This window comes from Myotis yumanensis, unplaced genomic scaffold (genome assembly GCF_028538775.1).
Source record: "Myotis yumanensis isolate MYYU_CA2020_CCGP unplaced genomic scaffold, mMyoYum1.0.hap1 SCAF_5, whole genome shotgun sequence".
NCBI lineage: Eukaryota > Metazoa > Chordata > Mammalia > Chiroptera > Vespertilionidae > Myotis > Myotis yumanensis.
This window is the reverse complement of record NW_027223756.1, coordinates 14,692,647-14,716,465: the sequence shown is the minus strand read 5'-3', so window position 1 is coordinate 14,716,465 and position 23,819 is coordinate 14,692,647. Positions and strand designations below refer to the sequence as shown.

General features: G+C 44.4%; 1 protein-coding gene across 4 annotated transcripts in view; it reads right to left on the bottom strand.

Annotated features, from left to right (window-relative positions):
• Window positions 1-20,384: 20,384 nt before the first annotated feature.
• The window catches only part of RNF145 (ring finger protein 145), a 48,984-nt gene continuing 45,549 nt past the window's right edge, over window positions 20,385-23,819 (bottom strand). For all 4 annotated transcript variants that reach the window (XM_070414504.1, XM_070414502.1, XM_070414501.1 and 1 more), the window contains one exon: window positions 20,385-22,176. In XM_070414504.1, coding sequence (XP_070270605.1) covers window positions 21,676-22,176 — 501 coding nt within the window. In that variant the 3' untranslated portion in view covers window positions 20,385-21,675. The remainder of the gene's footprint in view (window positions 22,177-23,819) is intronic.

The following is a 23,819-nucleotide window of genomic DNA, read 5'->3' as shown; positions in this document are numbered from 1 at the left end:
CAGAGTTAGAAGTCTAAACACATAACCTTGAGCAAAATAATCAAGGTGCAAAGGAGTCATCCAGTATCATTCCGTCTATATCTAGTTCTAAGTTCGGGCCAGACCAAAATACCTGGTCTAGGGATGAGTAATACATGAAGAAACACAAGTAAATGATCATCACATGAGAATAGTAGTTACCTCGTTGCGGAGAAAGGGGTTGTGGTTGGAAATGGATAAAATACAGGGATGATTTCTGGGGTGCCAATACTGTGCTATTTCTTCACCTGGGTGGTGGTTAACAAAAGTTCACTTTATAACCACTTCTTAAACAATCCATTATATGTGTGTGTTTATATAGGTGCATATATGTATATATACAATACAGATATATGTAGTCCCCCCCCCAAAAAAATGTGTACACACTTTGAGAAATTATTAGTTCCAATGGGTTAAATATGAAAAGAAAAAAACATCAATTGAGCTATCAGAAAAAAGTCTGTATACATTTTTGGAGGACACCCTGTATATATATGGTATCTATTATAGATATGGTTTCACAGGTACATATGTATTCAAAACTTGTCACATACTACACTTTAAATATATACAATTTATTACATATAAATTATACCATAATAAAGCTTTCTAAAATGGCTCAAGATTAAAAAAAACTATCCCACTCTCTTTTGAAAATAGGTTTGGCAGCCCTCCATTAACTCTACCATTGGTTCAAGTACCTCATCAAGAGCTACTTGAGGAGTCTGCATGGCCCGTGCCACCATAAGTGATTGTCACTCTAATCTTAGCAAGTTCAGTGAACGTGTGTTTTCTGGTCATTCCTCCTTTCTTGAAGAAGAGCCTCCTACCTTCCTCGTAGGAAATTATCTCTCCCCTATTGTGGCAGCCTTGACGTCACAATAACCCTGGACCAAGAGTGGTCACATCATGACTCAGAGCGAGCCAAGTGGGCTTCCTCCCTTGGAGCCCTCTTCTCCACAGCGGTTCCAGGATGGAGCCCGGGGAAATGCAAACCTAATGCCCCCTCGTGGTTGTTTCAGTAGCAGTCTTGTTATTTCTGTGTAGAAGGGAGAGAGAGGACTGGCTGGGATTCCATAGCAAAGCATTTTGAAAAAGGATAAGAAATCTCAACTGCCTGGACTAAGAATTGGGGTTTGTGGGGAGTTAAAAGCTCCCCCAAATATCCCCTTGAAGTCACCACTGGGTAACTCCTAAAGACGTTGCCCATTAGGGACTATTACCTAAAACCCAGTCGATGTGGTTTCTGACCCTGCAGAGCCTGGTTCTTGGGCTGTTTTTTTGTTTGTTTGTTTGTTTTCTTGTTCTATGCCATGAGCCACCCTTTATTAATAAAATAAATACTCTTTTTGGTTTAACTTGCCCAGCGTTGGTTTTTGTGACTTGCACCACAGGAGGCTGATTCAGTGGGGACTCGAGCACCAGATGGGAAGAGAGATCTTTAAGGCCTCTTTCGATGCTGTAGTCCTAAGATAAGCACAAATATAATTAGGCCTCCCTCTTAGGAATCAATAGTTATAGATGTGCTGGGAAGACAATACTTGGCTCAGTATCTCAAACAGACATGTTGGCTCTACACACTTTGAAACAATGAAATAAAGTATAATTTGCAGCCCTGGGGACATACTTGGGATATAGTTCCAGAAATGGGCTCACTGACTGGTGAGATTCAGCAAACCTTGGACGGAGGCTCTGCCAAACAACCATCCTTCATTAAGACCAATGTCAACACATAATAAAACAATTGAGTGAATGTTGGGGGCCTGGAATCTATAGACATAAAGTGAATAATGAAATCATAAACACTAAGCACCAGCAAAATAGGGCTAAAGGGAACCCAAAGAATTCTCTAGCAAACCTCAAATATGTCTCTCACACACACAAAAAAAAAAATTCCCGCAAAACAATCATGCTTTGTATTAGATTTTTATTACTGTATTTAGTGGATCTCATAAAATCTTTTATCTATTCACCCTGGTTTGAATCTCAGCATATTTATAGTGATGAACATTGAGAAAAGAAAACAAACAAACAAAGAAAGCAGGTGTTCTTACTCTGAATTGGGGTGGGTGAGTGGCAAGAGTATAGTTTTACAGAATTTGGTGTAGAGAAAAAAAGTTTCTTAGCTCAGTGGATAGAGCGTCGGCCTACAGACTGAAGGGTCATGAGTTTGATTCTGGTCACGAGCACCTACCTCAGTTGCAGGTTCCTCCTTGGCTTGGGCCTTGGTTGGGGCTTGTATAGGAGGCAACCAATCGATGTGTTTCTCTCACATCGACACTTCTTTCTGTCTTTCCCTCTCCCACTCTGTCTAAAAAAAAATCAATGGTGAGGGCATGAGTGGGGGTAGAGGGGGTAATGTGGGGATAAGGACACATATGTAATAACTTAATCAATAAAAAATTTTAAAAAATCAATGGAAAAATATCCTCAGGTGAGGATTAAAAAAAAGTTTCCATTGATTCATTATCAACCATGTCATGAAAATTTCTTTTGAAATCACTTTAGGTAGTTTTCTTGCAGATAGGAGCAGGGCGCCATGCAAAATGAAAAGCATTCTGTTTTGTTGACCAGTGAAACTGACCTCCCAGGTTTGGGGCTCCTAATGGCATATTAAATCCGTCTTACGGAGAAAAGGAAACTATAGAAAGAATAACTATAATGTAGAAAATAATTGGCATATTGATCTTTACACATTTCCTGATTTCCTTGCCTTGTAATGGTTGACCTAAATTGCAACACAGTCAGTAAGAAAACAAAACATGCTTGATGGAAATTCTTGGCCTTCCCCTTTTCAAATGATTTCGTAATATCGGGTCGCCAGTGTCTCGGCTCCTATAAAATCCCCTATGCTAATTGTGGCCAGCAAATTAGTAATTATAAAAAATTATACAAAGCAGGAAAAAGCTACACTAACATGAGGGAGTAAAGCCTGCAATTAGATGGCTCAGCCTCCGATGTCTTCACTCTGAATCTCTGTGAAGAATGAAGAAAAAAACCCCTCTGCACCAAAATTGAAGGGGACCAGTTTTCTGATTGTGTCCTGGGGGATTTGGATAAAGCTCAAGCAATTTGAAGCATCCCCTCAGGTTGTACTCAGCAGAATTCCTGACCTCTGCCACATCCTATCTATCACAAGCCTTTATCAGGAGAAGATGCCAAATCACAAGTCATTTGGTGGCATATAATTGCTTCGACGTTGACAGCACAGGGATATCTATCATCTCCTCTGTTTAAAAGGGAGTGAGCGGTTTAAATGGAAGAAGACTGAATATAAAAGCAGATTTAAATGAACACGAAAGGGACTTAAACCGACACTAAACTGAAAGGGATAGCAAAATAAAACGAAAGCTTACCTATAGTTTGAAGAAAAAGATTAATATGGTATGATTTCTACATTATTTCTGGTCTGTTAGGAATAGTGAAGAAGCAAGAGTTAGAAAACAGAAAAGAATGAAAGGAAGAAAGGGAGGGGGAGAGGGAATAATACAACTTAGAACAGCTTTTGAAAGCAGGGACTGGTTAGATGGTATACAAAGTATTGTGGTAGGTTTTTTGGATACAGATTTAAATATACTGAACCACACAGACAGAAAGGTCTTCTGCTCTCAGTCTCAATTCTTTTGCTTACATCAGGGGAAAAGTGGCAGAGTTAGTCTGTCTTCGACTTCTCTTTAACACTTCTCTTTAAACATAAAATAAAAAGTCAGGCCACGGGCTCTGAGCCTTTGGCAGACACTAGTATCTCGCTCCAATTTAATTATATTATGTTGTTTTTGTTACGTTTATTTTTGCGGTTACCTTCCATTTATGGCAAGTGGAACTGGTTTCCATTTGTTATCCACCTATAAATTTGTTTCTTTATTTCCTTTTTTTAAAAAACAGAGTTAACTTAAAGATAAACACTAGATAAATTAGAGTACTGGGTGAAAAAGCAAAAAAAAAAACAATAGTGGTTGGGCAAAAATCTTATAAAGGGCACTGAAATGATTTTAGTTAAGAAATATTATCAGCTTAAATCACAGATGGTCAAAGCGCAACTTGTAAAACCACAGTGACGTCTAGTGGTATTCCTCAATACTGCAACTTTTGATGCAACCCTTGATTTGAGCAAGTTTGTCATTTAAAAAGCAGGCACTGTCCCTCAGTTTGAATTTGTCTATTTCCTCATAAATATATTTATTGATTTATTGTGTGCTTGTTTGTTTGTTTGTTTTAATGCTCACCCCAGGATATTTTCCTATTGATTGTTTAGAAAGAGGGAGGGAGGGAAGGGGATAGGGAAGTTGGAGCGGGAGACACACACACACACACACACACACACACACACACACACACACACGGATTGGTTGCCTCCCGAATGTGGCCCGACTGAGGCAGGGATGAAACCTACAACCCAGGTACGAGCCCTTAACTGGGAGTCTAACTCCCCAACCCTTCAGTGTGGGAGCTGACACTCTAACCACTGAGAACACCGGCCAGGGCAATAGATTTATATTTTAAAATATATTTTTATTGAATTCAGAGTGGAAGGGAGAAGGAGAGAGAGATAGAAACATCAAGGATGAGAGAGAATCATTGATCGGCTGCCTTCTGTATGCCCCGCACTGGGGAACAAGTCTGCAACCGGGCATGTGCCCTTGACTGGAGTCAAACCTGGGATCCTTCATTCCACACGCTGATGCTCTATCCACTGAGCCAAACCATCTAGGGCAATAGATTTATTTTTTAACAGGAATTCCACCTAAGTGAAGTTGTGCATCATATCAAGAAGCAGGTGATAATGGCTTGTCGCATTATTGGTGTGTTAACTTTAACTATTTGGTTAACATGGTACCTGCCTGGTTTGCACTCTGTAAAGTTATTGTCCTTGCCTTTCTAATTCATCACATATTTGTGGGGCAATATTTTGAAGCTATATAAACCTCTTTTTCCTTTTAAACTTTTATTTGCTAATTTTACTATCCATTAATAACTCTTGCCTGGGGGGACATTTTGTAAAGTATAAGATTGTCTAATCATGAAGCTGTACACCTGAAACTATTTTGTATTTATAATACAAAGTAATATTTAAAAATTATAAACTGGAAAAATAATTCTTGACTGAATCAATTATTACTATAATGTTTGGAAAATTGTAATTCTCTAACTATGTTTATTTTTTTCTACATTTTTATCAGTTATCATTTTACTGAAAGAAGAGCTTTCCCTATTTCTTACTTGTGTTTGTATTTATTAATATGAACTCATGAATTCTTATATCATCTATAGCATACTATACATAATTATATTATTCATAATCCATAATCTTTTGCTATTTATTTCTCTTCAAAAATATATGCCATGAAAGTAAAAAAAGGAGAATCGAAGATGGCGGCATAGGTAAACACCGGAGATTGCCGCCGTAAACAACCACTTCAAAAATACAACTAAAAGTCGGAACGGACATCAACCAGAACCACAGGAAGGCTGGCTGAGGAGAGACTCTTCAACTAGAAGCAAAAACAACAGCATTCCGACGCTCAGAGGAGGCGTAGTGTGGAAAATTTAAAGGTACGGTGGTGCGGTGGTGCTCTCGCAAAGCGGGCTGGCGGCTGAGGGCGCGGTTGTCGTTTTCAATCAGGAGTGAGTCTCAGACTCTGGGCTACAGATCCGGGCGAGTCTCTAGGGACCCAGACTCAAACGGGAGAAGTGGGACTGTCTGGCTACGGCCCCTCCGAGGTGTGCAGCGGTTGCTGGGACAGAGAGGTGGAGCCCCTGGGGACGGACTGAGAGGGGCCATAGCGGCTCCCTCCCCCCGCCCTGTTGAGCCCGCCCCGCCCAGGCCCTGCGCAGAGCCATTTGCCGATCGCCTTAGGCAAAGGCTGGATTAGCGCCTCCCCAGAAGACAGACGTTTTCCGCTCAGCTAATTCCTACAGCCAGTCGGCCTGGTGGTCAAATCCCTCTAGTGTTAACTACAACAATTAAGGCTTGGCTAGAACAAGACTGCGCACAGAGACCACAAGGGGGTGCACCAAGAAAGCATAAAAGATGCGGAGACAAAAAAACATGACAGAAATGGAGGATATGGAGCTAAGAATCGCAATTTTGAGGGCTTGCCATAAATTTGTGCAGAGCCTCACGAAAACTAATGAGACCCTCGATGCTACGATAAAGAAATTAGAAAGTAAGCATACACGGACTGAAATAAAGAATATTATACCCAATAGCAGACCAGAGGAGCTCAAGAATCAAACCAAAGATCCGACAAAAAACACCCAATTGGAAAAGCAAAATGAAAAAAGAATCCGAAAATGTGAAGATAGTGTAAGGAGCCTCTGGGACAGCTTTAAGCGGACTAATATCAGAATTATTGGAGTGCCAGAAGATGAGAGACAGCAAGATATTGAAAACCTATTTCAAGAAATAATGGCAGAAAACTTCCCCCACCTGGAGAAAGAAATGGACTTACAGGTTCAAGAAGCGCAGAGAACCCCAAACAAAAGGAATCCAAAGAGGACCACACCAAGACACATCATCATTAAAATGCCAAGAGCAAAAGACAAAGAGAAAATCTTAAAAGCAGCAAGAGAAAGAGGCTCAATTACCTACAAGGGAATACCCATACGACTGTCAGCTGATTTCTCAACAGAAACTTTGCAGGCCAGAAGGGAATGGCAAGAAGTATTCAAAGTGCTGAATACCAAGAACCTACAACCAAGATTACTTTATCCAGCAAAGCTATCATTCAGAATTGAAGGTCAGATAAAGAGCTTCACAGATAAGGAAAAGCTAAAGGAGTTCACCAACGCCAAACCAGTATTATATGAAATGCTGAAAGGTATCCTTTAAGAAGAGGAAGAAGAAGAAAAAGGTAAAGATACAAATTATGAACAACAAATATGCATCTATCAACAAATGAATCTAAGAATCAAGTGAATAAATAACCTGATGTACAGAATGAACTGGTGATTATAATAGAATCAGGGACATAGAAAGGGAATGGACTGACTATTCTTGGGGGGAAAAGGGGTGTGGGAGACGCGGGAAGTGACTGGACAAAAATCATGCACCTATGGATGAACCCAGTGGGTGGGGAGTGAGGGTGGAGGGTGGGGTGGGAGCTGGAAGGAGGGGAGTTATGGGGGGAAAAAAGAGGAACAAATGTAATAATCTGAACAATAAAGATTTAAAAAAATATATATATATATATGCCATGAAAGTAAAAAAAAAAGAAAAGAAAAGAAATGAGGAATTGTTCCAGATTAAGGAGACTGAAGAGATTAACAACTCAATGTTATGCATCCTGGATTCGATTCTGCTTGGGATGTGGTGGAAGGAGTTGTAAACAACTAAAAAGGACATTATTGGGGTAATTGGTAAAATCTGAGTAATCTTTTGAATTAGATATTGTGGATTAAATAATGATACTGTCCCAGTATTAAATTTTCTGTTTTGATCAATTTATTGTATTATGTAAACTAAAAATATTCGCCCAGCTGGTGTGGCTGAGCGGTTAAGCATCGACCTATGAACCAGGAGGTCACAGTTCCACTTCTGGTCAGGTTACATGCCCAGGGCTCGATCCCCAGTAGGGGGCGAGCAGGAGCCAGCTAATCAAGGATTCCCCCTCATCATTGATGTTTCTCTCTCCCTCTCCCTTCCTCTCTGAAGTCAATAAAAATATTTTTTAAAGTATTAGAAAATACACACTAAAATATTTAGGGGTAAAGCAGCATTATGTCTGCAGCTTATTCTCAAGCTGTTCAAAAAGTGTGTGCATATCTGTGCATGCATGTGTGCATATGTGTGTGCATGTGTGTGTGTGTGTGTGTGTGTGTGTGTGTTGAAAGAAAATAAGCAAGTGTGGCAAATGTTAACAATTGGTGAGTCTAGGTAAAGTGTACACAGTGGTTCTTTGCAACTTTTCTGTAAATTTGAAATTATATCAAAATAGAAGTTACCAAAAAAGCAAAAATAAGGTTTTAAGCAATTTTTTAAAGTTTGATTTATTTTGAAAAACAAATGAAAAAAATGAGAAAAACAAACAGGTAAACTTACACCTAGAGGCTTGAGACTACTGAGCCTCAGAAAAGTCTCTTTTCACTGCTACACACAGTTTGCGATAAAGCCCCACTCTTTTCATTAGGAAATTACCATGCTAGTCAAGAAAATCTATTATAAATTACTAGTTTAAATTCCCCTGATGTCTGAAGAATCCCTCAAAGGCACACATATTTTCATAAAAGCTCACACATTTACTATCACATACAAAAGACTTTTATCTAGGTCGGGTTCTGGCATTGAACTCAACCAACCAGCTGTGATTATCCTTAATTTGGAATAGAATAAGCTGGCTCTGAGAGGGAAAAAAAGGCTCTAAAATATAATTCTCTTCATCTTATGGGGAACGGAACACAGAGTGCGGGTGAGATTGCAGTCAGAGGGAGTGACTGGCTGGGTGTGGGGGAAGTTGATGTGAGAAAAAACTGAAATAAAAGCCGAGCTCAGGTTTTGGAACTAATAGCCGAGGATTAGAAGCATCGTTCCGGAACTAACTGGCTGTGTGGTCTGTGAGGCTGGTGTATGTGACCACCATGGACCTCCGTGTCCTCGCCCGAGGAATCAGGCCTGCTTTGAGTGGGTGATCCTATGTCCCCACTGCAAGTGGTGACCGTACGCTTGTCCTGAGCCGAGTATGGTGGATGGTGGAGGACAGACAATGTGTAGCTGTTCGGTCATCTTCATCTCTCTCTTTTTTAAAAATTGAAGAGAGAAGAAGAAGAAGAAGAAGAAGAAGAAGAAGAAGAGGAGGAGGAGGAGGAGGAGGAGGAGGAGGAGGAGGAGGAGGAGGAGAGAGGAGGAGAGGGGAGGAGAGGAGGTCAGAAGAGAGGAGAGGAGAGGAGAGGAGAGGAGAGGAGAGGAGAGAGGAGAGGAGAGAGAGGAACATGGATTTGTTGTTCCTCTTATTTATGCATACATTGCTGATTCTCCTATGTGCCCTGACCAGATCAAACCCACAACCTTCATGTATTGGGATGACGCTCTCACCAACTGAGCTACCCGGCCAGGGCCACATCTTCACCCCTTACCCGGACGGGCACACCTCTTATCAGGTCCCTAGCCTCCACTCTGGTTCTCCTTCCAATGGCCGATGCGTTTTCCACACAGCACAGCAGCACAAGCTTCCTAAATGACAAACCTTTAGCTCCAAGTCCAAACTTCCCAATGTGCTGCACTGGCCCCTTTGGGACCTTGCAGCCTGGCCCCGAGTCTCTCTGTAGCCCCTCTCACGAGGCCCCATCCCCAGCTTTACTGCCCACACTCCCTGAGCTCTAGTACTTTCCAATAGACTTGTGCAAGAATGAACATGCTCAATACCTCCAAGGTCCCATATGCTAGTGACGAGCCATGCATGGCTATTGAGCACTTGAACTGTGGCTAATGTGACTGAGAAACTGAATGTTTAATGTTTGAAGTTTTATTTACATTTAATAGCCCTATGTGGCTAGTGGCTACTATTTGGACAGAGCAGACACATCAGATCTCTTTAGGTCCCCAGCCAACTGTGTCCTCTCTGGTCTTGGGGACCTTCCCTTGTTGCTCCTTCTCCTTTGAAGACCTTTTCTTCATCCATGATGTCTCAGGCTACACGACCCTTGTTATATGCTTTCCTAGGATAGGAGGTACATAAACTCTACCACTGATGAACTTTCTTTTTAAGTTTTTTTATTTACTTTAGAGACAGAGGAAGGGAACGAGAGAAATAAAAACATCAATGAGAAAAACATCACATGGATCAGCTGCCTCCTACATGCCCCCTACTGGGGATCGAGCCTGCAACCCCAGCATGTGCCCTGACCAGGAATGTAACTGTGACCTCTTGGTGCATGGGACGATGCTCAACCAACCCGAGCCACACTGGACCCACACTCACCTTTATCGGCAAGACTCAGCTAGACTTGTTTTGAGAGGGTGGTCACTAGCCACATGTGGCTATTTGAACTTAAAGTAATAAAAATTAAGTGAAATTTAAAATGTAGTTCCTCCATCTCAGCAGCCACACTTCACATGCTCACTAGCCACGAGTGGCTCGTGGTTCGTGGCTGCCATGTTGGACATAGCAGTGGGCTCCCTTGTCATCGTAGTGTCCTACAGCACCACCCTCTGGAGGGAAGCTGGGAGAGCTGCCTTCTGCAGATGCGAGTGCTCCTCAGGCTTTGTGCTCCCCAGGCAGCCCACTCCTGCCCTTGATATTACTGACCTGACCCCTGTAGGCATTTGAACTTGAGAACCTGGTCTGCCAAATACTTTTGGGTTTCTACTTAATTTTGCAATATTTTGAAAAACACCACTAATCCTATCCCATCAGGAAAGTGTGAAAGGAGAAGTGGACGTGATCTGAAAAGTGAATAAGAAAGTAGGGATCATGAACCTGGAAAGTGTGTGTGTGTGTGTGTGTGTGTGTGCATGAATTGTGCAAGCAGGAAGCAACCCATGGCTGGAAAAGTGCTATCTGTATGTGATCAATATTCAGCAAAAGGTGAGTAAATACAACTGTCACGTGACCTGCAGGGGTCATAGGTAACAAGAATGACGGAGTCTGGGTAGGGCCTGGTGCACTAAGTGGTTGGAGGTGGGGTAGATGCCAGTTTGAGGGGCAGGAGCCCCCGTTGAAGAACACAGTGAGAATGGGCTTAGAGCTCTGATTTTTTCAGAAAACTCAGAGTCCAGATTTTTAATATGAAATCTCTCCCTTTTAGCTCAAATGTTTTAGAAACACTGTCCAAGCAAAATAAAACCAGTTTGCCAGTTTATCAAGTCTGAGCCCATATCGACAGCAGAGATCAACTTGCCTGAAGCTGACTCAAGAGAAGATTGGGAGCTGGGAATATGAAGACTCAGGACGGGGAAACTGCTACAACTCAGGGACCCTGGTTGCCAAGGTCCCAGGCCCATCCGTTCTACCTACAGAGCATCAAAGTGACAGGGCTGAAGAGAGCAGATCCCTGGACACTCCGGTTCCCAGACTCTGGTCCATTCAGGAACCCCTTAGGGAGTTTTTCAAAATCCTGATGCGCAGGTTTCACCCAGCCCAGGGGATTCCAATGTGCAGCAAGTTAGACCACCATATGCTTCAGCCAGGGAACTCCTCTGATCTGAGACCCTGTCTCTGCATTGTTGATAAAGCTGGTTTGGGGTGGAAGCAATATGCCTCATAGAAAGCAAGAAGAGTTCTTCAATTTTAAATATGGAATGTGTTCTCATATTGGACAGAAAATTAATCCAGGGGTGACAAGCTTAAACCCCTTCTTACTCTCTTCGGACTTATGAACAATGGACTTCACAAAAGCACAGGTAGAGAAGTTGGGCTCCCTATCCTCACTCTTTATTCTTATTTTTTTTAAGTGGACATACTCTATTTTAAAATGTGTTTTTTTTAAAAAATATATTTTATTGATTTTTTTACAGAGAGGAAGGGAGAGGGATAGAGAGCTAGAAACATCAAATGAGAGAGAAACATCGATCCGCTGCCTCCTGCACACCCCCCACTGGGGATGTGCCTGCAACCCAGGTACATGCCCTTGACCGGAATCGAACCTGGGACCTTTCAGTCCGCAGGCCGACGCTCTATCCACTGAGCCAAACCGGTTTCGGCTAAAATGTGTTTTTATTGATTTTTAGAGAGAGAGGAAGGGAAAGGGATAGAGAGATAGAAACATTCATGAGAGAGAATCATCATCCATCAGCTGCCTCCTGCACACCCCCTACTGGGGATGGAGCCTGAAACCCAGGCAGGTGCCCTGATCAGGAATCAAATCAGTGACCTCTTGGCTCCTGGGTCAATGCTCAACCACTGAACCACACTGGCTGGGACACATGTTGGTCTTATTTAGTGTTGTGTCTTCTGAATGCTTGATGAGGGCTCTATGAGGGCAGGGGCTGTGCCTAACATGGAGCCCATGTCTGGTGTCTTAGAAGTAACTTCCAACATGTGTCTATTAGAGACCATGAGGACATAGGAAAGGCAGGCTAGCTGGGACAGGGAGGAGAAGGGATGGGACACTGGTCGAAGCTGTTTCTGTAACACTTGGCATAGAAAGGAGAAAACATCAGTTGTCCATGTCAGAGAATAGAGTTGGGGTCTGACAGAAATCATCTTTGGTGGCTACTGAATGAATGAAACCTGCCAAGTACCCAGCACATAGATGCCTACAGGAAGTAGTCCCTAAACTGTCTTTCCTACCACCTCCACAAATTTTAAGTATAAGAATAAAAAATTCTGAAAAACATGTGTCTGAGAATAGTTACACACTATAATGTGAAGATTGATTAAGTAGACTCTGAAGCCAAATTTCCTGGGTTCAAATACCACTCTGGACTTTGAGCAAGTCAGTGAGTGACTCTCTGCCTCAGTTGCCTCATCTGGAAAATGGAGGTGGTAATACATGAACAGGTTGAGTGTAGGGAGTTATTTTGTGTAAAGGGATTAAAAGAGTACCTGGCATAAGGCAAGTGTCCGCTAATATTTTGTTGAAGAATATTAGGGAAAAAGGATGTGATGCTACTTGTCGGGCGCATGAAAAACGTGGACCATGAACCCTGTTACCTTGGGATCAGACTGAAGGGAAAGGGAAGGCAGCTCCCCAGTTCTGACTCTGTTTAGCTTTTTAAATACATGGTGGTCGTCACTATAAGTACTGGGTGACACAGTGAGAACGATTATGCACACACTGACCCTTGACCCCCATGCCAGGGGTGGGGACCCTCAAAGTCCACATCTTACAATGGTGTGTTATTAATTGTGCCTTCATATTGGATTCTAAATGCATCACACTGCTAGATCTCCGAAGGCTGGTTTATTTCCAAAATCCTCTGGTTCTTTCATTCTGTATGTTTTGGGGGGGGCGGGGGGGAGGCACTGACAATGTTTTACTTTCAACTATAAATAGTTTCAGACATTTCTGGGTGGTTAATCAACCAAAATGTTTGGTCAACGAGGCCAGATCTCACGCGTGCACCTGCGCTGACGTGCCCGCCAGGCTTTGGTGCTTCACTGCAGAAGCCCTGTAAGCTGTGAGGTCTGCTGCCATCCTTAACCACAGACCTTCCTCAGAGGCAACCGTCTTCATGTGTATCTCCTCTCTAAGAATCTTCTTCCGTAAAAGCAGAAGTTCCCCAAATCAGGACCCTCCCCCACACCAAAAGAGCAAGAATATGTACTCTAGATCAAAGGTTCCCACGTTTCCACGGGATCAGGATCATCTGCAAAATGATGCGCAGTCTCCACCCCAAACCTGCCCCATCAGAACCGGTGAGGCTCGGCCCTGGCCTCTGTATGGTTGACAAGCTTCCCACCTGCTACCAACACCCATTAAAGGAGGAGAAACACTGGCCTAAGGTCTTGCCACAATTTGGCAACATCAGCGTGCAAAACTCAAACATAGACTCAAATTGAAAATAGATTCAAATGAAAGACTAGCTCACTTAGTATTTTTTTTAAAAACTGAACTACTGTAATGAGAGAACAATGAAAATATACAGACTCTATACTTTCCCACTGAACATTGGACTTATCCACGTTGCTTCTGGTTCTTTTTACATCTTTCTGGATCAGTACAGAATATTTGCATTACACAATTTCATTAAATGAGAAGCCAAACTCGCCCAGTAATCACAGCAACTCTTATGGGAACAGAAGAGTTTGATGATAACCATCTAATTTTCAAGAGCAGGTCGTGTTGGGGAGGGATCCAGGGCGAATTAGAAACTAGCCCACTCAACCCACCTCGCCTCCTGCCAACGGTTGCCAGGCAGGCATGAGTAACCTCATGCAGCCAGCTCTTCCAATTTTCTGAGAAGCTGGAAAATTCAAGTTTGTACTTATAGGCTTGCAATTTTTAAGTGGTTGGCAACTGATTCTAATGTTTTTGAACACGTCATTTTGACATGCATGACTGAGGCCAAACCATAGAACAAAGCAAAATTCATCAGCCCAGATTTCACCTGGATGCCCCAGATCAAAAACCACTCACAGAAATGACCTCATCCCGCTGGCACACAGTGTTATGCGCTCTGCCTCTAGAACTAGCAAAAGTCTCTGCCTTTTTTTAACTATAGGGTTTATACAAGGAGCCATAGACTCGGTTCATTTGTTCACTCAGCAGATACTCAGAGAGCTCCTGCCCTGTGTCAGGCACTGGGAACATAGAGTGAACCCAACCTTAGTTAAGTTTAATATTTGCATAGTACATACAAATATATGAGGTTCAACAAATATATAAGGCTCATCAGAGGTAAAAATTAATACAGGTGAGCAAAATCTTGAGCAGAATAAGACCTCAGAGATCATTTTTTTCAGATGAGACTGAAGCCCAGAAAAACAAAGGCTGGCCAAGGATCACATAACATGAAAGGGAGTAAAAAGTACAGCCCAGAGGTCCTGCCTTTAGTCAAGTCTCCTCCTTCCACCATCTAGTTCCCTAAACCCAAGGGGGGCTGATAAAGACTTGTCAAAGGAAACTTAGCAGGCCTAATGCCCCTCAGAGAAATCAGTTTGGCAAGTTCTCACCTGGAAAGCAATAGAATATTCCATCTAAAATTGGCTCAAGATTTCTTCTACATACATGGAGAATATTTCCTGCAAGTCAGAAGCCATACGTTAGAATCCTATATAATAAAAGCCTAATATGCATATTGTCCCCTTGACCAGTTCAACTGCTCACGATGACGTGTGCTGACCACCAGGGGGCAACGCAGAACATGGCAGGTGTCAGCGATGAGGCACTGGCAGCAGGCAGCAGTGGAGGTGCTGCTGGCCCCAATGGCCCCGAGGAGAGTAGGACCGCAGTGGGATGGTGGAGCAGTTGAGTAGGTGGCACCAAGCCAAGGCGAGTGCGAGTGGGGGCCTGATCACCCCGCCAATCGCCCTGCAGATGGTGGCCAGTGGTGGTAGCAGGGGCAGGATTACCATCCAGCTCCCAGGCGCTGAGGGAGCAGGGGGCGCGGGGGAGGGAAGGGGCCAGCTCCAATCAATCACCCCACAGATGGGGACCAGCGGCCAGCAGGCCCTGATCGCCCGATCTGGGCCAGGCCCCAGGATGGGATGGGGAACTGGGGGTGGGTGGCGGCAACCAACCTCCTGCAGCACACGGGCAGGGGGCTGTGACCCCGCTGGCTACCTGGGGACGGGGGTGACAGGGACGAAGGTGCAGTGGGAATGCGGGGTGTCCGCCGAGCTCTCTCTCACTCCCCCGGGATGCCAGGTCTTGTGCACCACGGGAGCCCCTGTGCTCAGGCGGCAGGTGCCCATGAGGAGCCTGCCCCACAGCCGCACAGCCTCTTCCCAGTGAGCCGAGCTGCAGCCGCCAGGACTGCAGGGGCCGGTCAGGCTCCCCATGGGTTTGCGCAGGAGCTGGTCTGTGAGGCCGGTCGTGAGAGAGCACTCTGCCTGCCCAGCTTCCGTGGAGCACCACTGGGCAGCCCAGAGGCCCATGCTGCACCCTGACCTGTGGTGTCAGGTCGCACTCACTGCATCTCTGAATGGGGACTCAGGTGCTATGACTCAGGTGGAGGGGGGCACGTGGGGGCCCAGGGGCCCAGGTGCTGCCCAGGGCCCAGAGGTCAGCTGGGACCTGCCCTTCAACACCAAATGCTCACGCTTGGATCCTCAGCCAGGCCTAGGGACCACACCCCTGCACAAATTTCATGCACCAGGCCTCTAGTATATAATAACAATAGGAAAGCAAAGGGTTGCTTATATCTATTAAGAATATATATATAAAAAAAATTAAGGGTCAAATAGTCAAAATTCATTTAAAAAAAGATTAGGAAAAGAACCCCAACATCAGAGTAGGTAAGAGCAAGGACAATAAAGAGGATGCCAGAAGCATAGCCAATAGCAAGGTTTTCTGTCTTCACTGTGAATGTCTTACCTTAACTCTCGATCTGTCAACACACTGCATGTGACTGCAGAATCCACTGGAGAAAAAGGAAGCATGTTTCTGAGTGGCCACAAAAATGACTAGCTCTGTAAGTGACTCCTAGTATTTTTTTTATTATTTTCTAAGCAAGTACTACCTATAAGATGTAACCCTATTTTTTAAAGTCATAGCATTCTCTGTCTGCAAAGGTGGGAGAAACAGGTGTGCCTCAACTGATGAATTGCTATATTGTTTGGAATGTATTTGAATTTCAGAAACCAAAAGATAGACAGTCAACTTTAAAAAGAGAAGTGGAAATGACTCTCTGAGGGTTATGCTTCTCCATGGTGGGGGGAGGGGTGTCTGCTATCATCAGATATAAAAATAACTTGAAAAGACTAATTCCAAAAGTGAAATTAGGTGAGATTTTTATTTTTAAAATACTTTTTCAGATTAAAAATGGCAGTGGAGTAAGTGGATGCTACATAGACACTCTACAGGACCAAACTGGAATTACAACTAAAATAAAAAAAAAAAAATCCTAAATAATCAACTGAAGACTCGCTGGAGAGAACCCTGATAATCAAGGACAGAAAGTGGAGACCACATAGAGACTGGTAGGAGGGGCAAAGGCATAAAAGGGCTGGCCGAGCCTCCACAGACAGCAGCTGAAGTTCCAGAGGGATATCTCAGCTGTAGGGGGTTGCCACTGAGAACTCTGGGGTCTAATCCCCAAGCTGGACCCCACCCACCCCAGCAGAGAGCACCAGAACTGAGAAGGGTACCACACGATATCTGGCTGTGAAAAGCAGCAGCTTGCTGTCTGCCAGGGAGAGACTGCTGGAAATACAGGCACCCTCTTAAAGGGTCATAGCACAAAATTTTGTGTACAGCCACTCACCTTGGGCTCCAGCAGAGGGAGTGCAGAATGGATTGGAGCTGAGTGAGCAGAAGCCAGGGTTGGGGGCTCTGGGGTTAGTGCTTGGAAGGCAGACACCCCAGTTTCCTGAGTCATTTCCTCATGCTGCAGAGGTCTTCTTTCTCGGCTGACCTTTGCTATCCAGGTGGTTTTTGCCTGGGGGGAAGACAGTTGACCCACCCTAATAGAAAACACCTTGCCCTAAGGTGCTGTGCAGTTTCTGAGGCCCATTAAGAAACTGAGAATAACGATTAGCCTCCAGGCAAAAACAATCCCCCCACCCAGTTGGAAAACCTCTCACCCCACCTGTGGACAATTGCAAGGTTACTCAAGGCTGAATCCAATCAGTCTGCAGGCAGAGGCAGGTCTCTGGAGGCTTTGCCTGATCTAATTCATTAGTCAGAAACAGTGTTTGGGTCCCAGCCGCAGACACTGCCTCAGATGGTGCAACAAGGCAAAAGCAAGGGGGACTCCAAGCACCTGCAGCTCACACCTGTGGGACCAGCTCCGTGGGGGAATGGAGTACAGCTCAGAACAGGGACAATCAAGGAGTGAGACTCATGACAGACTCAGCCTCTGGGCGAAGGAGTAGCCGACCACTGGACTACGAGGGGATTCAAGTGAGAGGCAACCAATCAGTGTGTCTCTCTTTCATTGTTATTTCTGCCCCCGCCCCCCCTTCCACTCTAAAAATCAATGGAAAAAAACATCCTCGGATGAGGATTAACAAAAAAAGAAAACCAGACCTCTATAAAGACATGCTGTGCAAATAGCATGATTTAGACCTCAACACAGCTTTCTAGCATGAGAAACAACACAAACTAGAAATATACACTGATAACTAGTATGAGAATTGAGATTGTTTAGTACTAACTTCGATGTCAAAGTTCATAAGGGAATAAAATTTCTAAGAGAAAAGTGATCATGGGTGAAAAGTACATACACACTGTCCGAGAAATTAAGTGGACAGGAAAAGTGGCCTAAAAAGGGCCCATCAGGAATGTGCTATTTTCTCACTTCATTTGATCAAGTATAAGGGAAATCTGATCTGATTTTCTTGTTTTCTCTTCTGTGGTACAAACTAGGTGGTTAAACGTTGTCTTCTCAGGTCCAAAGTCTGGCAGGGAGTTGGAAACATGGCTGGGAAACAGAAATGTGAATGATAGATGGCATTAGACAATGCTACCAACCGTCCTGGCATATTAGAACAAGCAGCAAGTTAGGTCAGAGGTTCTCAACCAACCAGTATATTTTGAAGAATTCACAGGTGTGCTCCCAAGTTTTTAATGAGTAAATAAAAGTACATGTTGCTTCAACAGAGGTGTGGTAGTCATCAGCACTGTTGTGTCCTCTTCCCAGACCACAGGAGGAAGACTGAACGTCCACACCCTCGTGTGCTGGTGCGACCACAGTTGCGGCCACGGGGTGATGAAGGGTGATGACCAGAAGGGACATGCACCCACCACTGGGAGGAGCATGTACTTGCTAAGCCTCCCAGAGCCCTTTCTCTGGGTCGTGACCATCAGAAGGCTCAAGACTGGCTGTTCCATGCAGCCTAGATCCCCGAGTGTCTGCTCCAAAGCAAACAGACACAAATGCGATGTGTGTGAGGCATAAGCCTTTGTTGTTTTAGGACCACTGAGACTGGGAGGGTTTTCGTCACTACAACACAAGATAACTCTCCTGACGGAAACAAAAGCATTAACAGGTAGACTGAGTAACGGAGAGGCTCCTGCAACTTGGCAAGTACAGCTGGGGTCTCCTTGCTATTAGGAGGTAAAAAAAAAAAAAAAAAGGTGCATTCTAATGTGAAACTTGGTGCCAAAGAAGCCCCTGCTTTTATTAAACATCTACTTTTCCTTAGGTGTGCGTGAGAGTTCTTTGGTCATAAGTGTAGATGGTGCTAAAGGCTGGACAAGGTCACCGTGACACAAATGATTTCAACTTCATCTGCAATTTTAATTCCTTCAAACGAGGCACCAAAAAGGTTAATATTTGAACACTTACCTTTTCCACAAGGGCCAAAAATCCATTTTAAATCAGAGATCGCTGCTAGGTCTTGCACAATAGCCTGACCACCACTAGAGGGAGCCATCTGCTCTTTTTGCTGCCTAACCTGGCTCACCAATAGGATGGTGGGAAACTTCCAGCTCCACCAGGGAGAAATTCATCCTAATCTAGCCACTTCTTTTCTAAACGTGCAACAGTGCTAGTGTCAGTCTTGGATAAAATCACCCAGGAGCTCTGAAGTGCACGCTCTCAGGCTCCCCCGAAGCTGATTCAATGGGTCTGAAGTGGTGTTAAAAAACGTGTACTTTTTTAAAAAAGTTCTCCAGATGCTCTAGTGCAGAGCTGAGTCTGCTATCACTGGTGTAGGAGATTTCAAAGAACTGGCCCTTTTTCAAGCAAAAAATTTTGTCATCTACACGTCATTTTAAACAGAGATCAGATTATAAACCCAGCTGGAGGGGGGGGGAAAAGTCTCCTAAAAACAAAACACTTTATAATAATAACTAGAGGCCCGGTGCACAAAAATTTGTGCACTGGGGGGGGGGGGGTGTCCCTCAGCCTGGCCTGTGCCCTCTCGAAGTCTGGGACCCCTCGGGAGATAATGACCTGCTGGCTTAGGCCTGCTCCCGGGTGGCAGAGGGCAGGCCCAATCCCTAGGTGCAGCGCCTGGTCGGGCTCAGAGCAGGGCCGATTGGGGAGTTGGGGCACCGCCCCGTCATGCACAGAGCAGGGCGGATGGGGAGGTTGCGATGCCACCCCTAGTCACGTTCAGGGTAGGGCCGATTGGGGGGTTGGGGCGCTGCCCCCTGTCACACACAGAGCTGCAGGGCAATCAGGGCGTTTGGGCATTGCCCCCTGTCACACTGATCCCGGTGCCGGGAGGCCTCGCGGTTCCGCTGATCCCGCCCGGCAGGGTCACAGATCCGGGTCCCAGGCCGCAGACAGCCTTGCCTGCTGCCGCCTGCCTTCAGTATGCAAATTAGCCGCCATCTTGTTGCTTCAGGGTGGGGGTCCCCACTGGGGTGCCTGGCCAGTCTGGGTGAGGGGCTGAGGACTGTTTTCAGGCTGGCGGGCAACTGAAGCTCCAAACCTCTCCTTTTTTTCTTTTTTTTTTTTATTCTGGCATTTATTTACCTCCTATGGCTGTCACTGGAGCTGAGAGCCGGCTTTCTCTCTGAGGCTCGGCTGAAAGCAGGTTTCGGGCCTTTGTTTTCTGTTTTCGAAACAATGTTGCGACTCTAGCTCTGAGATCCCGGCTGACTGACAGGAGCTTTCTGGGCTTTTGTTTATCTTCTATAAATGTTACTATGTTTCCAACTGAAGCTCAGAGGCCGGCGGGAACGTTGGAGTCCTCTGTCACTGAAGGAAGCAAGCCTCCCTGTTCGCATCAGCTGCCTGGCTGCCGGCCGCCATCTTGGCTGACAGTTACTTTGTATATACTCACTGATTAGCCAATGGGAAGGGTAGCGGTCGTACGCTAATTACCATGTTTCTCTTTTATTAGTGTAGATAATCACAGGGGGGAAAAACATAGTTATCTTCAAATTTAAATTTATTAAGACATTCAGCTATGTCTGTCAGTCTACATCCAAATTTGCTACTAAAAACGAAATAAAGTCACAACCCACATTAGGAGTATCAAGTCTGAAAAACATTCTGAACCAAGCCTATTGTATAAATAAATGACTAGTTTCTTTTCATATCAAAATTCCCATAAAAAATTGTATCCCCCCCCCCCCCAGGTCTACCTGTAGCCATGATGAATGTAAAAATTTAAATATGACACATCCTTATCAAAGAAAAGGTGCAAAGTCTATTAACAGCTTTAAAAGTGGCATTTGCAGTGTGATCATACAGTTATGTACTCATTCCCAAGTGCAAATATTGCCATAACTTAACACTGTTGATTCAGTTGCAAGAACTAAACATTATACAAGGATTGAAAAGTACACAAGGCCTATATCTGTGCCCTAAAGCCCTTCCCACTTCGGTCTCCCACACTAATGTGGACTCCAAAGTGTTCATTAGAGTTTTAGATTACTTCACACAGCCAACAGTGTACGATATATTAACAAAAGTTTCATATACACAAAATATTGAGGACTCCATCAGAAAGTTCAAGAGTCTCAGGTTACGTGAATGTACCTGAGGCCAAATGCCCACCCGCCCCTCCCCGAAAGCACATACAAAGTATGAGCATGTTTCAATCTCTGGATACAATTAATGCTTTTATATCTTTGATTTCAATCAGTGCTGTACAAAACTCAATAATTACCAGACTGAGTTCCAATTAGCTGAGGGAAAGGGGGGTGGAGAAAGGGGCTGGTCACTACTCATATTCTGTAACAAAAAGGATCCTGTCCCATAGAAAGTGAAATGTCAGTTCCACTCTGCCTGCCTCTTCCCAGACTGTCCTTATGTTGTCTTCTTTCTTTAGCCCCTTTCAAACACTCAAATCTGATTTTATTTATCCCTGACAAATCAGGGAGAGTTTCTGAAGTTGCTGAGGTTAAATTTCCTTGGCAAACCTCTACAAAACATCAGCATAGGATATATAAATACATTTTGATTAGCATACATTGCAAAATTTCTCCCACAATGTCAAGGGCATGAAAGCAGGTGGTCTCCACTGAGAGTGAGTACTTCCTGGATTAGATCCTTGGAATGTCAAATTTCCCACCTAATCACCCCATGTATTTGTTTCTCAAATCTGGGCACAAATTCCATCGGAGTTAGCCTCCCCGCCAGCATACACAGCGTTATTCCTGCTGCTTTTCTTCTGGGTTGACCTCAGCAGGACATGCTTCATCTTTTGCACCAAGAAGCTATTCCATGGGCTCACAAGTCCCTTCCTGGCTACCTGATCTGCTGGCAATGCACTCATTATTGTCTCTGGAACCTTCTTCCACTCCGGTCCCTCGAGGTTGCTCTTGGTCTGGAGGTGCAGTCCCTTCCTGATGCACTGGGTTTTCCTCGGCTCCAGCACGTGGTTGTGGAGCCGGCTGGGTCCCTTCCTGACGCACAGCGTTATCCTCGGCTCCAGCACGCGGCTGTGGAGCAGGCTGGGTCCCTTCCTGACGCACAGCGTTATCCTCGGCTCCAGCACGCGGTTGTGGAGCAGGCTGGGTCCCTTCCTGACGCACAGCGTTATCCTCGGCTCCAGCACGCGGTTGTGGAGCCGGCTCTGTCCCTGACCCTGGGAACTGGGAAGAGTTTTTGAGGTGGCAGTGGCACAGGGGGCAGGTCTCCTGGACATACAGCCACTTCTTCAGACAGCCTGCATGGAAGAAATGACTGCAAGGTGTGATCACAGCAGACTTCATATCCTAATGGGGAATAAAGATACTTCATAAGTGTTTATTATCTACAATCTTTGATGATATCCCCAAAAGTTATAGTTGCCATTTTCCCCCACAATTCCCCAAAGAAAATTTGTAACACAGATCTTAGGTTAAAACTCATTTTATATTTTAGTAATAATCCTCTTGCCATCAGAGAACCCCTTGCCCCCCGCCCCCACATTACAAATAATGCAAGAACCACTGGCTAAATAATTTTTAAAAATAAGTAAAAGCCAAAAACGAGGAAGAAGTGACCTCTTTACTGGTTTCTGCCTTGTATGAAATGCGAGGATTACAGAACTGTAGAAAGCAGAAGAATTACTGGGTCTCCATCAGGTATGGCACAAGTGTAATCAGAGCCTCAGAAAATGTGATGAAGACAGGGCTTTGCCACAGTTGAACAGATGAGATTATTGGCAAGGAGACAAAATCAGCCACAAAATACCAGGGTACTGGTGAGGAAATCATTTCAATTTCAATGTATATATCCAATTTTTAAGATACGGTTTGTATAAGCCGAGCCAGTGTTTCTCACCTTGCATCAGAACTGCCCAGAGCGCTGGTTAACCATGCATATGCGTGGGCCAGAAGTTGACAACTGAAGATGGCGTTCACAAATCTAGTTACAACAAGCCACCTGCATGACTTTTATGCATATTCAAGTTCAATAACCACTGGAATACGAAGTGGTAGACTTTGCATTAATATTCCTCGCTTAAGATATATTTGGGGAGGGAAGACTGAGGACATGAAGTTTAAATTTAAGATTATAATTTGGTGAACTGACAATTAGGGTTATTTATAGTCCCAAAACAAGGAATTTCTAGAAATCCCTTGTCAAGAGCTGGTAACACCTGGGAGTCAACTATTAAGCAGAAAGCCATCCAAGGAAATGCAGCCAGCTTGGAAGTTAAGCAATTTGACTTCCATTTTCTGTGTGGTATCAGCAGGTAGTTCAAGCACCTCAAAAAAAGTGATGTGACAAAGGAAATAGAAAGAGGACTCAAATCCCAGCACTGGCATAGTTGTACACAGGCTGGCCACTGGAGCTGCTGTGCCCTGAATCTGTCATTGCTGGGCTCTGTCCTGCACATGACAAGGTGCTGAGCACCAAGGAGCCAGAACTAAAACAGCGACCACTTAACTCGGGGAACCTAAACTATACGCCAAGTCCCCTAAAATGCAAAAACAACCCAAAAAACAGTATTTTGCCAGTACCCAGAAGTGTGTTCTAATAACAATAAAGCGTGGTACATAAATGCCTTTTACTCTTAAGAAAAAAATTCTATCTAGATGGTCTAGCAGCCATGGAGGGAGGACGTTTTCTGTGTCCTCACTGACACTCTGCGGCTTTATCACGGGCCACACTCACCACACTCCAAGAGTGACTTGAGAGCAGGGTGGGGGAGTCTTTTTCCTGCCAAGGGCCATTTGAATATTTATAACATTACCTGGGGGCCATACAAAATTATCAACTTAAAAATTAGCCTGCTATATTTGGTCAAACATTTAATTAACTCACCCTAAGGCCTTGGCAGGGCCAGACCAAATGATTTCACAGGCCTTATATGGCCTGAGGGCTGGACGTTCCCTACCCCTGCTTTACACGTACAGCTTCTGCTGCTGCC